This window comes from Olea europaea, chromosome 15 (assembly GCF_002742605.1).
Source record: "Olea europaea var. sylvestris chromosome 15, O_europaea_v1, whole genome shotgun sequence".
Lineage (NCBI taxonomy): Eukaryota > Viridiplantae > Streptophyta > Magnoliopsida > Lamiales > Oleaceae > Olea > Olea europaea.
In genome coordinates, this window is record NC_036251.1 from 27,854,320 (window position 1) to 27,870,189 (window position 15,870).

At 35.9% G+C, this 15,870-nt stretch overlaps 2 protein-coding genes across 11 annotated transcripts in view; both read right to left on the bottom strand.

Moving 5' to 3' along the window:
* Window positions 1-1,195: 1,195 nt before the first annotated feature.
* On the bottom strand, window positions 1,196-9,628 carry LOC111410760 (probable leucine-rich repeat receptor-like protein kinase At5g49770). Of its 8 annotated transcripts, none has more exons than XM_023041273.1 (21): window positions 9,469-9,628; window positions 9,256-9,344; window positions 8,267-8,387; window positions 8,117-8,188; window positions 7,470-7,544; window positions 7,303-7,374; window positions 6,510-6,671; window positions 6,336-6,410; window positions 6,167-6,238; window positions 6,000-6,071; window positions 5,817-5,885; window positions 5,584-5,652; window positions 5,533-5,538; window positions 5,362-5,433; window positions 5,096-5,230; window positions 4,495-4,973; window positions 4,227-4,385; window positions 4,008-4,144; window positions 3,260-3,479; window positions 2,829-3,064; window positions 1,196-1,990 (listed from the first exon to the last, which is right to left on the bottom strand). In XM_023041273.1, the coding sequence occupies exons 1-21, from the start codon at window positions 9,480-9,482 to the stop codon at window positions 1,517-1,519; spliced, it is 2,880 nt and encodes a 959-aa protein (XP_022897041.1). In that variant the 5' UTR covers window positions 9,483-9,628; the 3' UTR covers window positions 1,196-1,516. The 8 variants fall into 8 exon arrangements, with proteins under 8 accessions (XP_022897041.1, XP_022897042.1, XP_022897043.1 ...); XM_023041274.1 differs by having other exon boundaries at window positions 9,459-9,627; XM_023041275.1 differs by lacking the exon at window positions 7,303-7,374.
* Window positions 9,629-11,471: 1,843 nt separating this feature from the next.
* LOC111410761 (probable leucine-rich repeat receptor-like protein kinase At5g49770) overlaps window positions 11,472-15,870 on the bottom strand; it is a 9,541-nt gene continuing 5,142 nt past the window's right edge. For all 3 annotated transcript variants that reach the window (XM_023041283.1, XM_023041284.1, XM_023041282.1), the window contains 8 exons: window positions 15,731-15,802; window positions 15,482-15,613; window positions 14,886-15,358; window positions 14,633-14,779; window positions 14,402-14,538; window positions 13,629-13,848; window positions 12,326-12,561; window positions 11,472-12,192 (listed from right to left, as the gene is read on the bottom strand). In XM_023041283.1, the coding sequence (XP_022897051.1) occupies window positions 11,710-12,192; window positions 12,326-12,561; window positions 13,629-13,848; window positions 14,402-14,538; window positions 14,633-14,779; window positions 14,886-15,358; window positions 15,482-15,613; window positions 15,731-15,802 (1,900 nt within the window). In that variant the 3' untranslated portion in view covers window positions 11,472-11,709. The remainder of the gene's footprint in view (window positions 12,193-12,325; window positions 12,562-13,628; window positions 13,849-14,401; window positions 14,539-14,632; window positions 14,780-14,885; window positions 15,359-15,481; window positions 15,614-15,730; window positions 15,803-15,870) is intronic.

Genomic DNA, 15,870 nt, shown 5'->3' on the forward strand with positions numbered 1-15,870 from the left:
TGCCTCGGCGCTCGGTTCGGTCGGAAATGATAGACTGCGCGTCCTTTAGTATTTTTAACATAACTTCTTCGTCCGATGTTCGATTGAGGTGATTCAAGATGCGTTAGAAAGCTAACTCAAAGGGATATAATTTTTGTTGAAACATTATTCTCCAATTTGATCGTTTTCTATGTAAAAAATAGGTCTAAATTTGAGGCTGAAATTCCGGAGCGTAACTTTTCGATTTGAAATTGATTTGTGATTATATTTTGCCTAAATTCAATACAAGTTTTGATTATTTGCATTTTAGTTCCCGAATTTTGGATCTCTTACAATTTGGTCCTTTAATCCAATTTTGCCAACTTTTGCCTATTTCCTTCAATTTAATCAACCTATATCACAATATCAACACTCTAAAACACTCTCAAGGATAGCAAAATAACGAATTAAGTGGTATAAATATAATGAGTATGGAGCACTCATCATAGTGGTTCATTGATGAGTATCTGTTGCTCAATGATCTTTTGAACCATGAATACCCTCTCTACACCATTATAAAAATTAATCTCCTTCCGACAAATTGTTGTTGGAAATGGTTTGTTAATTAGTAAATTGAGTCAATTTTGAGCTCCAATTTTAGTGGGATCCGTACTTCGATTTTAATAGGATTAAGTATATTCATGTTCTACTCCATGAGGTGATTATCCTGATATATTTCTTTATCGAAAATCATTTAGAATTGAATGAAATATTTGATATCAAAGTAATCCACTTGAAACTATAAATTAGTGAAAATTTTCATTTATTGAAAATTGCTAAAAACTTGTCCTTCATAGGAAAGTTAGGAAACTTTGGAGTGGTTTATATAGTGGAAGTTTGGCAATTGAGTTGTTTGAACAACTTTGTCTGTTCATCGAGGGCTGTCTATTTGGATAATAGGAGATGAAATTCGTTTTATCCTGAAAGACAATTGTCGGACTCCTTTAGCACTTTTGTGTGTGGTATACTCAGATTGTTTGAAATAGGAATTTATACTCCAAAAACAACAATTCTCAAAAGTTTGATGACTAGAAGATAGACATTTTTACTAGAAAGCCTTCTCACAATGGGTTGGGGATGGTGGTATTGGTGAATGAAAGGGTAAGGATACATAGATTAAGGAGGGGAAGGGGGGGGGGGAGGCATAAGGGGGGCTGGATACATATAGTTTTGGAAAAAGAAAAAAAAATGCCCTTGTTCATTTTCTCTCTCAAACTTAGTTCTCTCAAACAATTTATTGTTCAAAGATATCAATCTGTCCTATTTAAGATGAATTTCATACATAAACATTTGATCAAACCAATAAAAAACAACATTTTTACACAAATAACATCATTTATGGTGCTTCTTTTCCTAGACTCTTAGATCCAAAACATGCTGTCTTCAACCATTAGAACTGGAACCAAAATGGAGGATGGAATTAGATGCTACTCTCACATGCAGGCCACAAAAGCAAACAGAAATGCACAAATATTCTCATACCCTGTGCAAATGAATCCTACTTGGGTTCTAACCTTGAAGGTGGATAGCCCCCACTATAAGAGAAGAGACTTTCATTCGTATAAGGATTCCCAGACCCTTTGCTTTCCCCTTCATAGCTAGCTGAAGTTGATGCGGATTCAGTATTAGGATTCAGACCAGCCAATTCCATGATGTTCTCTATCTCTTTTACCACCTCGCTCATTGTTGGCCTATTGACCCCTGATTCTTCAACACAGTTCAAAGCCAGATCAACAAACTTTTCTAAGCTTCTTGCTGCCATACTTGAAGCTATAACCGGATCAAGAATTTGCTGAAGTTTATACATCTCCTTTGTCTTATCCATTGCTAGCTTCACTTCCCGAACTATGTACTTCCCTTTCTCAATTGGACTTCTTGCAGTTAAAAGTTCCAGCAGCAATACTCCAAAGCCGTACACATCACTTTTTTCAGTCAATTGCTGAGTCATGTAATATTCAGGATCCAAATAGCCCTAAAACCCAAAACAATCCACTTCTCAGCGTAAACGTTGTGAAATCAAAAGGAAGAAGGAAGAAAGATACCTTCTGAAGTCAAATAACAGATCTTCAATGAAGATGAAAATCTTTCCAAATTTTGGATTGCGAGTTTTTTTTTCCCAGAGCAACTCACAATCTGGTGAGCTATTAGCTTTTTATTTTAATTATAGATGTCACAAGAAATGAAAGATCATTATCTGCAAGTCTCCTTTTTATTTTTGGGTAGATAATCAAATTAAGGATATAGCCATTGTCATGTGCAAAGTGCTTTGGTGTGTGCGCGCATGCTTGTTCATGCAATATCACGGTTTTAATTGAGCTAGGGTTTATGTTAATGAGGAAGACATCCCAAAATTACTCTTTAAATTCAAACATAAATAAATTTAACTAGACCTCTTTGATACAGATCAAGCACTATACATCTTTTTAATTTTAGGGGTAAGGCTATTCTTTCAACATTTTTAGCAGTCGCCGGAAAAGTACACACAGGCCGTGCCAAACCTACATAAAGAATGGTTACTTACCCCAGAAAATTTAACAAGATATTTTACATTGTGTCGTATTCAACAATTTTCTTTATTTCAATTTCTTTTCATTTGTTCTACCCATATTTATCATTATAGAATACGACCAGGCTCGAACTCCAGCATGAAAAGATGTCCTAATGTTCAAGACATATATATACGTGTATATATGTGTGTGTGTGTGTGTGTGTGTGCATGTATACAGAAAATAGTTTAAGAAGCAACAACACTCTTCATATACAGCAAAGCAACCTTTTAAACTCTTGAGATGGGCGAAATATTTACTCACCATTGTACCTTTTACTTGAGTGGTAACATGACCCCTATCAGTTTCTCCCATAGGCTTAGAGAGACCAAAATCTGCGACTTTTGCATTCAGGCGTTCATCCAACAAGATATTGTTTGATTTGATATCCCTATGTATGATGGGAGGGTCGGCAAGGTCATGCAAATATTGCAACCCTTTTGCTGCACCAAGAGCTATTCGAAGTCTCCTCATCCAATCTAACCTAATTCCTGATCTCCCTGAAAAAGAAGGCTCACTTTATAACCCTCTCTAGGGTAGCGGTCTAGTTACAATCACTTTCAAAGAGTAAGTTTGAGGAACAAGCCTTTGTCGCTTTTCAGCATGTAGATGTATGTTTACCTTTCAGCTTTAAGACATGATACGTTTATGACCTATTAGAAGTAAGACGCTCTGGTGGGAGAGGATGGAAGTACCTGAAAGACTATCCTTCAATGTGCCATTTGCAATAAATTCATAGACCAACATTTGTTCACCTTGATCGAAACAAAATCCAACAAGGCCGACAACATTCTTGTGATGAACCCTTGATAGCAGCTCGATCTCAGTTTTGAACTCGAGACGACCTTGCATAGAACCTTGCTGAGCCCTTTTAACAGCAACCTGTTGTCCATTGGAAAGAGTTCCTCTATATACCTGTCAAAAGCGTAACAGATAGAAACAATGAAGATTAAGTCATTTCAGAGTATTTCGGAAGATATTAAGATGGTTGAGAAGCAAACTGTGATGGGTTTGATCAGTTAAGAGGACATGAGACTACTATTTCCGAGTTATTTGTAATTAAACTATATTTTCATAGCCGAATTTGTGACTTTAGAGATTTACAGGGCTTGGTCATTAAAGATGTTCAAATCCTGCAGTTTTTCGAACAGAGTTAAGTTCTCTAAACTCGATGGGAATTTAAAATCCCCAAATTTTCAATGGGCATCGGATGTTACAATTTACGGGGGCAGTTGATCCACTCAAGATATAATAAGATTCTACGACTTTCTTAATACCAACAGCTGTTCATGGTACTGTCTGAGGTTTGGCATGGATAGAGTAAGTTGGAGATTAAGGCGATCTTAAGATAGGGTGACCATTAATTGAGGCATACCCACATGTACCAAATGAAAAATAAATCCAAAAACAGTATCATTTTAAGAGAGGAAGATAAAAGTGAACCTTTCCATAGCCACCACTTCCAACATCATTGACTTCTGAAAAGTTATTTGTGTATTTCTTAAGTTCTTCAAATGAGAAACTTCTAGCTCCTTTTAACTGAGGAACCCCACCACTGTTCGTATTTGGATCCCAGGATGCTGCAAGCATGAAAAAGATGGTCAAAACTTCCAGAGAGCACAAAATTAACAGAATTTAGAACACATTAACGCCTAATTTTACCAAAAGGATCATTCTTTTTGGCAGCTACTTCAGCTCTTCTCTTCTGGCGGAAAGCATAAATCCCTGCAATAAGTAACAATAGAAAGAGGACGGATCCACCAACAGCTGCTCCAATGATAATCCCACTACTTGATGACTTGCTAGAACCAGTGGCCAAATCTAGAAGAAAACATGCAAAAGCACATACATATACATATATTTAAACACGATTAGAAATGGCATATATGTTATCACCAAGTTTCTAAATTGGCATCATAGACCAAGTTACCTGCAAAGTACTTATAGTTATCTCCAATGAAAAAAAAAGGTCCAAATCCGTCTGGAGGCTTGAAAGTTTGGTTGCTTAGCACAAATCCAATTCCAGAAATTCCAGTCCAATTGAAATAATTTAGGCCAGATGGAAACACTTGTAGATTCAGTACGAGATAATCATCTAAATTTTTTGTAGGATTACTCAGGGACACAGAATCAACAGGAAGATTATTAGACTGGAATGTGAGGATCAGTTCTTCCTGCAGGGATGCGAAAGTACTTGTGTTTCCGAAGTTGGAGAAGGAAGGTGCTCTGAAGAATATGCTGCCAGTATATGGATATGCACATTTGCATGTTGGGCTAGAAATTTGATCTGGTCTACAGGGAGAAGGCGTGCAATTTTCTGGGGGTGTAGAATATGAGTTATTAGTTGGCTGGGGAATGTTGCAGTACGTTTCCGTTCGTCCTTCAAAACATATTGGATTATCCACAAGTCTGCATGGTAAACCAAACAAGCAAAATATTACAAATAACTTAACAATGCTAGACTAATATGTAGAAACTTTTCATTTCCAACATGGAAGGCAACAGCGCCTGCAGAACGAAGAGCAATTTACATGATTTGAAAACTGTAATTAGGTCGTCGTGTAAAGTCATCAATAAAGTTTTTTCTTAAATCAATGAGATGGAGTTGGTTGCTATAACTAGAGCCAATAGTCAAGGTGCCGTTGATCATGTTGTTCCTCAATACCCTGTCATGCAAAAAGAAGAGAAACGAAATGCTCATTCCCATTGCTTTAAAATTTTAAATGGTAGAAACAGAACCAGATTTGAATTATCTGTTAAATGAAAACGTTCAATGTGAAACTAAGTCTTCACTCACACAGTCTGCAACTGAAAAAGGCTGAACAGAGAAATTGGAAGTGGTCCTTGAATTTTTGTATCTTCCATTATTCTGCAAGTTCAGTGTTGCAGTATAAGGTGCGTGGGTAACTTCAGAAAACCTCACCATAAGCAAGCAAAGTGAACATGTTAGCACACTCGTCCATACAAGAGTGAATAACAAACACACAGTCGGGGGGGGGGGGGGGGGGGGGGGGGGGGGGTTAAGGACTGCAAAGTGGAAAACCATGGAGGAACATCTGATGCAGCAAATGAATTATTGCTCAAATCCCTGAAAATTTAAAGTAAAACAATGGAAGAGTAAATCATTACATCAGGAAAAGGTTCTTAGAATGTGTTCTCACTAAAACTGACAATAGTGAAGAGCACATTATCCGGCATTGCACATTATCAATGTACAGGTATTCTCTAAACTAAGTAAAGTTCTAGACTTACACATAGTTGAGCAAATTCATGCCAGTAAGATTGGGCAAGGGGCCAGTCAACTTATTGTTTGCCAAGAACCTGGTAAGTTTAATCAGATGATCTTCTTGCTATCACACAATTCAATGCCGACAAAATTGTTCGCAAAAAAATTAGAGAGAAATAAATCAAACTCATTCCTTTATTTCTACTTACAGCTCCTGGACAGAGGTGAGATTGTTGAGGTTCGGTGGTACGGACCCACTTAAAGAATTCTTGTCCAGGCGCCTGTTGCAAGCAAAGGATATATAGAGCAAACTTTAGAAGGAAATTACGGCCAAAGAAGAATTTTCTGGTCGAGTAAATGAGGTGATGCTACTTACACAACCTCCAGGGTATGGACAAGTCCTAGCGTGGAAGGAATGTTTCCAGTTAGCAAGTTGCTTTCGAGAAGCCTACTCACACAAACATAAATTAACATAATGAATGCTTAGATGTTGTATAATTTTTGGTTTGCATTGTCAATTTAAATAATACAGCAGTCGTGCTTACAGATGTTTGAGTGTCATATTTGAGTGAAAAAGCAGCGATGGTATTTCACCAAGCAGCTTATTTTTTCCAAAATGACTGCAGAAAGTGAAACAGATTTATATTAATACATTTTGAAGTGAATATAAAAGTAACACCACCTAGTTGAGGCAAATGCAAAAATGAGATTATACATACAAGTGTTTTGTTTTAACAAGCATATCAAGACCAGGTGTTTTTCCATTAGAGACCGGGATAGTTCCAGTAAGCTTATTATCCGCCAAATCCAGCCAATAAAGTTTTGATAGAAGTCCAATGGAAGGTGGTATCCCACCGGTAAATCCATTTGAATTTAGAGATCTGCATAAAAAGGAAGAAGAGCTTCAGCTAAGCACCTGAAGAAGAGGAAATTACACCAGAAGTTCCTACAGAGTGTTGCACTTAACACCAATACAGCAAAAAGCATTAATGTTCTGGTCATGTAAAACCTAGGAAAATGTGAACATGTGGCATGATTGGTAAGATGGATCGCACCACGTAGGTCAATACAAAATAAGTCAAAGATGTTAAAATTTTGCTCACTGTACAGTCCTTTACGATCTAATACTGCTTAACAAATATGCAGTTAATATCTTTCATAACAGTTTTCTCTCTTTTTATCGATTTATACTAAGACAGAAGCTCATAGAGTATTCAATTTAAAAGAGTCTAACTGATCCAGAGAACCTATTTGAAAGATCTCAAAATATATGGATAAGATAAGTCTAGCTTGATTAAGGCTGGCAGATTCTACAATAGAAATATGCTAGACCCCCAGGTCAAGAACTCTTTTGTCTTCAACGCAGTGAGTGTAGTGCATGCACATTGAATTTTCTAGCAAATAGTATTATAATTTGAAGAGAAACTAATGCACAATGCTTGAACCTTAACATTTATTTTTCCATATGTTACTCCTTAGCCAAACAGGAAAACATAAAGATATAATCCTTACAGAAACACTAGCTCTCGTAGATATCCTATTGAGGATGGTATAGGACCAGAAAACCCACAACCAACGAGGATTCTGCAATGTATGTAGAAGTAAGTTTCTTATAACCAGCATAACTATTTGCATCAGCAGGCAATGACAATAATATAAAAAAACCCTTATTTCCTTACAAGTTTGATAGTTTCTTCATATTTCCAATAGCTGGAGGCAGAGACCCTGTGAGACCTTTGTTATACGATAGATCCCTACACACAGAAACAAATAATAAAACATGCAAAATACTTATAGCTGGAGAAAGGTAATAAATATTAAATGTAAGAACCATAACTATAAAGTGGTTGAGCCACATCTGTTGAGACGTACGTGTACGCCAAAAAGGAATTTGAAATTGCATTAGGACGCCTATGCAGTGTTCCCGTGTACTATTCTCTAAGTGATACATTAGGAGACATGAAGTGACAAGAGTAAACATTAGAAACCAGGGTCAGACAACTAGCCTGAACAGCACAAGGTACCATCCAACTGGGCTTTATTCATATTAATAATTGTGGCAATAAAGATAGAAATCAAATAACCAGATTTTACCATGATGACATTTTTTTCAGAATCATTAGAAAAATGGTTGCTGGATTTTAAGTAGAATGCTTGTCCTCGAGGTATATGTTATAGAAAATTAGAATATAATATGATATTAAGAAATAATAACTGAAAAGAGTCGAGGTACTTAATTGTTCTAAAGGGAAAAAATTAAGATGATTAAGATCTAAAGTGGTCTCATACACAGGAAAAAATAGACAAATAGAAATAGAAAACCAACAAGGTCCGCAATTCAGATAGTTCTTGGATGTCTGAGGATAGCTGACCACTCAAATTGATGCTCGATAGTGTGCTGAAATAGGAAAAGAATGGATTAAACTCAGAAATACACAAAAAGCACAATAGCAACGAAGAATGGGGGAGGACTTACATAGAAACGACACGTGAGTTGATGCACCCAATTCCATCCCACCTATTTCCACATGGATCAGCACCTTCCCAGCTGGGTGGCACATTCTCCCATGAGTTCCTGAGAGACTGTATAGCACTAACTGCATCACAGACAAAAGCAATTTCTTCTGTTTATAGGAGATGGAATTCTCAACAATTAACTCCACTGTTTTGGGTGCTCAGAGGAGTACAGATATTTGTTGACTATAACTAGGTTTTAAGCCTCCCAACTCTTTATTTAGGGTAATTAATATTAGATAATTCAAAATCCAGCAGAAGCAAGAACGTGGATCATAAAAGAAATGCAATTCCCTGTCAACTCTACACATCTTTAGAATTCAAGTACTGGATCTAAACATTTTAAGAAAAGTGATATGCAATATTTACTTGAATATTATTTTCAAATAAATAAGATTAATTGGCAAAAGAAGCAGAAGCTTGGAAAAAATTGCTCAGTGCATCAGAAAATGATCAAATGTCATGAATTGCAAGCCAAATATTGTGACTTCAAGCATCAAATGCCAAGTGGTTTACCCATACACCACAACCATTACTACAGAATATAACATAGCGAAGAGAGAACATGAACCATAAATTTGGTTTTTTCTTGCGTATTTTGTCAAGAATAAAGCGACAAAATTTCAGCTTAATTTACCATTTAAGCTATGTTAAAGGGTAATGTTCACTTCCACTACATAGATTAAGAGAAAATGTGTAATCAACTCCTATTTTCCAAATCTGGTCAATTCCTACTCTCTTGGTAAAGGAAGAACTAACATGGAAGAAGAACAAAGTAGGCAAGAAATCCCAAATTTACACGAGTTTATTATGTTCTCTTTGAGGAAATTAGTTCTCATTGGTTTCGATTTTTTGGTACAGATAAAACTTCTTATAGTTATCAGATACCTTCAAAAAAATAACATAAATAATGATGAAATGCTATTTGAACCAAGAATCAAGAATACTTACAATCTTGTGGATCTGTCAATGCTGCTATAACCAAAAATTGTGTTGAAGCAACCAGCAGATGGAACAGAATTCTGAAAACCATCATTGCTCTACAACAACCATATAGATTATCAAACAAACAGAAAGTCTGACCAAAATCTACAAAAAAAACATAAACTTTCCAGCTCTCAGCAAATTGTTTGTCCTATGGAGGAGAAACTTACAAAATTTTACCTAGATGCCACCATTGATTTCTGTTCAACTATTAACAGTTAAATACAATAGCCCTTTACGCCGCCAACTCATACGAATTTCTTGCCAGATCCTAGTTGATTGCCAAAACCTTTCGAGATGTATTTTATTGGTTCACATTATATTACCATTATGCAATTGACATTATATTATATTAAAAATTTCAAGAATTTAAGCAAAAAAAGGGGCCCCATCAATAATATGTACATTAAGTCAATTATTTATCATCTTCAAGTTATCAAGAGAAGACCCCTTCCACTGGCTTGTAAAAATTGATATTTTCTTGAGAAACATAGAATGTGCCCCACATTTATTACTCATCAATCAGACCTGCTACCTATACAAGTTGCTTGTCGATTAGATGAAGCCCTTTTACTTCCACAAAAGATATTTCTAGAAATCAATAGATGTCATTTTCAAACCTCAAGCATTCAATGCAAGCTGGTCCACAGTTACAAGCACGTTATTCTAAAAGTCAATACACTAATGGAAGACTTTGATAAATCTTGGGTTTGAATATGTATTGCAAATTGCAAGAGTTGGGAAAATGAGACAATCATGGACTTCAAATGATTTTACTCTTATTTTTTACATGATTTGAATATATATGTGCGTGTGTTCATATACAGGTCAATGTGTACCTAAGCCCTAAATGGGTTCTTGATTATGTCAGTGCCTTGGCTTCTTCTTGCTCCCATTGATATTGGCTGGCTGCTTTTGTTTGAATTACTTTTAAATATTTATAAGTCATGAAATGCACGGATACATGTCGAGTCGAACACGATGTCTGGATTTGATTATAACCTTATGGCTGGTGGACAAAATCTAATCTCTTTGAAATAAAACAGTAAATCTTGGCTTTTATGGGGTTGGAAGAGACAGGAAAAGCCTACAAAAACTAACCTAGCTACATACAACATTAACCATACTACAAAAGTTACTTTTTATTTCCAATCAAATTAGAATTAACCCATTTGGACAGGTTAAAAGTCCAGGCTCAGAGACCCGAGAGGGAGGCGGGGGGACGGGGGGGGCAATAGGCGGCGTCCCTATTTTTGAGCCTGGACTTGACCCTATCTGGCAGGCTTGATCAAACTAAAAAAAAAAAAAAAAAAAGGTTGAACCCCAATCTTAAGGGCCCCCACCGACCCTGTCCTGGGCCATCGTGGAGGAGGTAAATCGCAGGATGTGCCTCCCAAGAGTCTGGGTGGAGAGCACATGGATAGGTCAAGGCTGTTAACCTATATGGTAACTCCCGCTTGCAACAAAGCCAATTCCACCTTGCGGGGAATCGAACTCTGCACGCTACTGCGCTGAGCCCTATCCGCTCTCCCCTTTGTCACTGGGAGATATGCCCTGGGGGAATTGGGTGGATCATTAATATAAACTTGACTATGTACAAACCCCCTCACAAGAGAAGAGATCGTGAACCCCCCCCCCCCCCCCCCCCCGGCGCCCCCCCGCCCCCCCCAAAAAAAAAAAAAAAAAAAAAAAAAAAAAAAAAAAAAAAAAAAAAAAAACAAAATCTAATTTGACAGAAAAATTCTACGTATATATAACCAACGATTAATTTTAAGCATGATCAACATATAGTCGAATAAAAAACTAATGCTTAAATTATAGTTAAATTACCCGGTTGCAATTCAGCTAAAGTTAAGTAACAAATTTGTAATTAAATTAATGTTAAAGTGATTTGATTACTCATTGTAATTGTATTTGGTGACCACAGTACAATTAACTCAAAATTGAATAGTTGTCTCTGTACTATGCCCACGTTTGAGACCAATTCTTTGAAACTCCTTTTTTTTTTTTTTTTCCACAAATTCATTTTTAATCAAACGTTTTTTCAATAAAATAATTTCGCACTGAAATTCAAAACTTCTCCATTTTTTACCGCATTCTTAAAAAAAAAATAAAAAAAAAATTACTTTTTACAAAACCAAGGCATCAATATCAATTCGTGTTCTTAGTTTTGGCAAATAAAATAGATAGAATAACTAAATGAACCCCTTTAGCTTGATAGTTGACAGTGTAACTATTTTTGTACATTATACAACAGCACAAAAAATTGGGTCTCAGTTTTGTAACTTCTCTACCACCTAATGTATCAGTTCTTGATTGTACAATCTGCTATGATCAATAAATGGATAAACCAAAATTGAAAGCATTCACAGTTTCAATATAAATATAGATAGCACTTTGGATCAAGATATTCATAATTCCTTACTTTCCATACTGATGCTCTACGCGGAACGGGAAAGAGCCATAGCTGACATCAGACACCTCAGTGTCATAAGAATGGAGAGGACTCAGATTGCTTTCTTCCTCATGGCTAGATCGAGAGATTTTTGTGTCCATTTTCTTGTTTACGGGTGACGATTCCAAGATGTTCTCAATCTCTCTCACGACCTCTCCCATTGTAGGCCGGTCAGCAGCAGATTCTCTAACGCATCTCATTGCAAGATCGACAAACTTTTTCAAGCCAACAACATGTGATCCTGATCCCATGGCTGGATCAAGAATTTTATCTAGATTTTCAGAACCTTCTGCATCGTCCAATTCCTCCTGAACTGCTCTTACAATGTGTTTTCCATGCTTTATAGGGGCTTTAGCAGTTATTAGCTCTAGCAGTACAATTCCAAAGCTATATACATCGCTTTTCTCGGTAAGCTGTTGGGTCATGTAGTATTCAGGATCCATGTATCCCTATATTGACAAAGACCAGCTGCTCTTAGCATCAAACGAAAGAAGAGTTCATGGCGCCAAAAAATTAAAAATATGGAGAAAGACATTTCTTTTAATAGAAAAATAAAAATGTTATTTTAACTTCAAAGCTCACCAGTGTCCCTTTGACTTGAGTGGTGACATAACCCTTGCCCGTATCACCCATGAGTTTCGATAGACCAAAATCAGCAACTTTTGCATTGAAATGATCGTCCAGCAATATGTTGTTTGATTTAATATCCCTGTGAATGATCGGAGGGTTGGCAAGCTCATGCAAATATGACAGCCCTCTGGCAGCATCAAAAGCTATCTTAAGTCTTCTGCTCCAATCTAATTTGAATCCTATCTTCCCTGTAAACTTTAGTCCATTACTGACACTGAATCAACATAGAAACATAGGTTCGTTGAATTAAATTCTAAGTCCTTTTCTTGTATAAAGTTTTCACGCATAATAACATGATATAAGACATCGTCAAGTTGGTTAGTCCTCATTATCGAGTTACTTTTTGGCAACACAACTCAAGAATTTCAATGGTAATCACAAGCTTGGGTTAAATGTTTGGCTAAGCTTATAAGTATCTTACTACCGCCTTTTTTGTGACTTGGCCAAAAGAATCAGCCAATAAGCTCCTTGTAAGATTAACCAAACATGTTTAGAAATGATAAGGATTATTATGTGAAGTTAAAGTCAATGTATATATAATGAAATGTCTTAGGGTACATTTGATTGCAAGCATGAAATTTGTATGGAAAGAAAATAAATTCTAGGTAATTCAATTGCCTAGAACTTATTTGTATGAAAATTGTCAATCAAATGTGTTTGATTAATTTAATTTTCAACCTAAAAAATATTATACTTGTCCGATTTTTATTGATGGGTAGATGAGAGAAGGTAGATAGATGAAAGAGAGAAAGTGAATTCCCTGAAAAATAAGAGAAAAAGAGAGTAAATTCCTTGAAAAATAAGAGAAAAAGAGAGTGAATTCCCTAAAAAATAAAATCCTACTCCCCTAAAGAAAATATTTTCCTTAATTTTAAGAAAAAAATGGTCACGTGATTAAAAGTAGAAAAATATTTTCCATGAAAAAAATGTCAATCAAACAACATAGAAGTAGGAATTTGAATGAAAAAACACATTTTCCATAAAAAAATATTTGCAATCGAACGCACCCTTAGATTCATAGCATTAGGCATCACGCTTCCTCAGTAACCAAAATTAGCTTATTAGATTATCAGTATCTTTCTCGGGCAGTAAACATAAGAACGAAGATTAATTTTAGACTCAAGAAAGCATAGAAATTATTGATTATTCATATAATAATATAGTGTACTTTGCCATATTGTTGAATGAATTAATCTCAATATGGAAGTTAGAACGAGTAACATGTTCATGAAATAGAAAGAATCCAAGTATTTACCTGAAAGACAATCTCGAAGGGTACCATTTGATATATACTCGTAGACCAGCATTTGTTCACCTTGATCATAACAGAATCCCACAAGGCTGACGACGTTCTTATGATGAATCCTTGACATAAGTTCAATCTCTGTTTTAAACTCAGAGGCCCCTTGCATTGATCCCTGTTGAGCACGCTTGATTGCAACTAATTGTCCAGAAGAAATAGCTCCTTTGTAAACCTATCAGTAAAGCACAGAATGCAACTTCAGTTAGATCTCTCACAGACCATGGTGGAATAGCTTCACGGTAGCAGATATTTTTACACATAAGTTCGGTCATAATTATGAAAGGAAGGTGTTCTTTTCATTTCCATTAGTTACTCCACAAGTGCTAAAGAAAAACGAAAATTCGTGACAGGCTCTACATCAGAACAGTAACTACTCCAAAATAAGAAGTTATCCAAAGTACAGTGTTATTTTTCCTGTTTAGTTGGAAAAAGATCCTTGAGCAAAAATTAATGTGTTCTTTATTATTGGCTACTCTAGTGGAGGTAGGTACCAATAGGTGTACAACGATTATCAATTTAGGCCCTGTTTGGTATTGATTTAAATTAAATTTTAATATAAATTAAAGTCAAACAATCAATTTTAACCATATATTTCATGGGTCCCGCAACTTTTCAACCACACATTTCAAAAACTTTTATCAAAATCTATTAAAAATCTAATTTTAATCATCACCAAACACTTAAACTAAAAAAGGGAAATATTCAAAGAATAACAACAGAGAAACCTTTCCATAGCCTCCAGATCCAATGCACTTGGATTCTGAAAAATTGTCAGTGCATTTCTTAAGATCTTCAAAGGAAAACCATTTTGCTCCTTGAAGTTGTGGAACACTGCCGCTTTCTTTTTTAGGGTCCCAAGATGCTGCATTCATATAACATGAGAGTGACAAAAATATTGAGGATGTCATATAGTTAAGATGAAAGAGTTCTATAATTTTATATAGGGCTGATCTTACCGAATGGGTTGCTCCTTTCGGAAGCTCTCTTTGCTTTTCTATGCTGAAGAAAAGCATAAATTCCAGCAAAGATGACCAATAGCACAAGCACGGAACAGCCAATTGCTACTCCAATGATAATGCCTGCATTTGATGACTTTTTGGATCCTAAGGTGAAAGAGGAAAACATATAAATTAGACAGGGATGATTCAAAATTTGACAAACAGGATCACAAGAATCTCAAGTTTTCCTAAATGCGAGCATGATATTCACCTGCAAAACAACAGTACGGTTCATCAATGAAGAAGAATGGCCCATAATATTGAAGCGGAAATTGCTGACGATTGAGTAGGAAACCTATTGTAGATATCGATGTTCGATTGAAAGAATGTTGACCAGAAGGAAAAATTTGCAGACTGAACTGAAGGTAGTTATACATGTCAACAGTTGGATTAGCAAGAATTACTGAATCAATAGGAAGCCCATTGGAGAGAAAAACAGACATCAGAGCCCCATTAAGGGTTTTGTAATAAGTTAAATTTTGTAAATCTGAGAAAGAGAAAGAGAAAAAGTGCAGGGTTCCAGTGTATGGATGTGAACATCCACAATTAGGACTCAATACTTGGTTTTTGTAGCAGGATTTAGCTGTACAATTGTTTGATGGGAATGTGTTATTATGGTGATTCTCAACTGTACAGTATTTCAAAGTTGCTCCACTCGTATTGCAAATGGGGTTATCAACTAGACTGCAATAAATAGAAACTGTGAATCCTTCAACAGCTGAGATTATACTAAAAAGATAATGATGAACAGACATTTCACAACCCTCTGAAAGAAGCTTTGAACAAACTAACTGCTCGATTACTTACATTAGCTCCATGCTGTAATCCTTTTTTTGCATAAAGTCGGTAATGGAATTGTTCCGCAAATCAAGGGTTAGATTGTTGCTGTAGCTATTGCCAATATTTAAGATTCCACTAAGATTATTGTTGCTGAGCACCCTGTCAGTATAATTGGTAAGTAAGATTTTAGTTTAAATTTGATAAAAAGTTCTTGCCTTTATGTATTGACGTAATAGCAGAAACCGGTAATTCCTATTATATAAAGCTGATACTCACACGGTCTCCAATTGAGGAAGTCTGAAGAAGTCAACTGGGATCTGACCTTGGATTTGTGTGTTCTCCATCATTCTGTCAGTCCAATATTTTAAAGATCGCTCATAAGCTAACAACACAAAAATGTTTTTGGCTATAGGGGA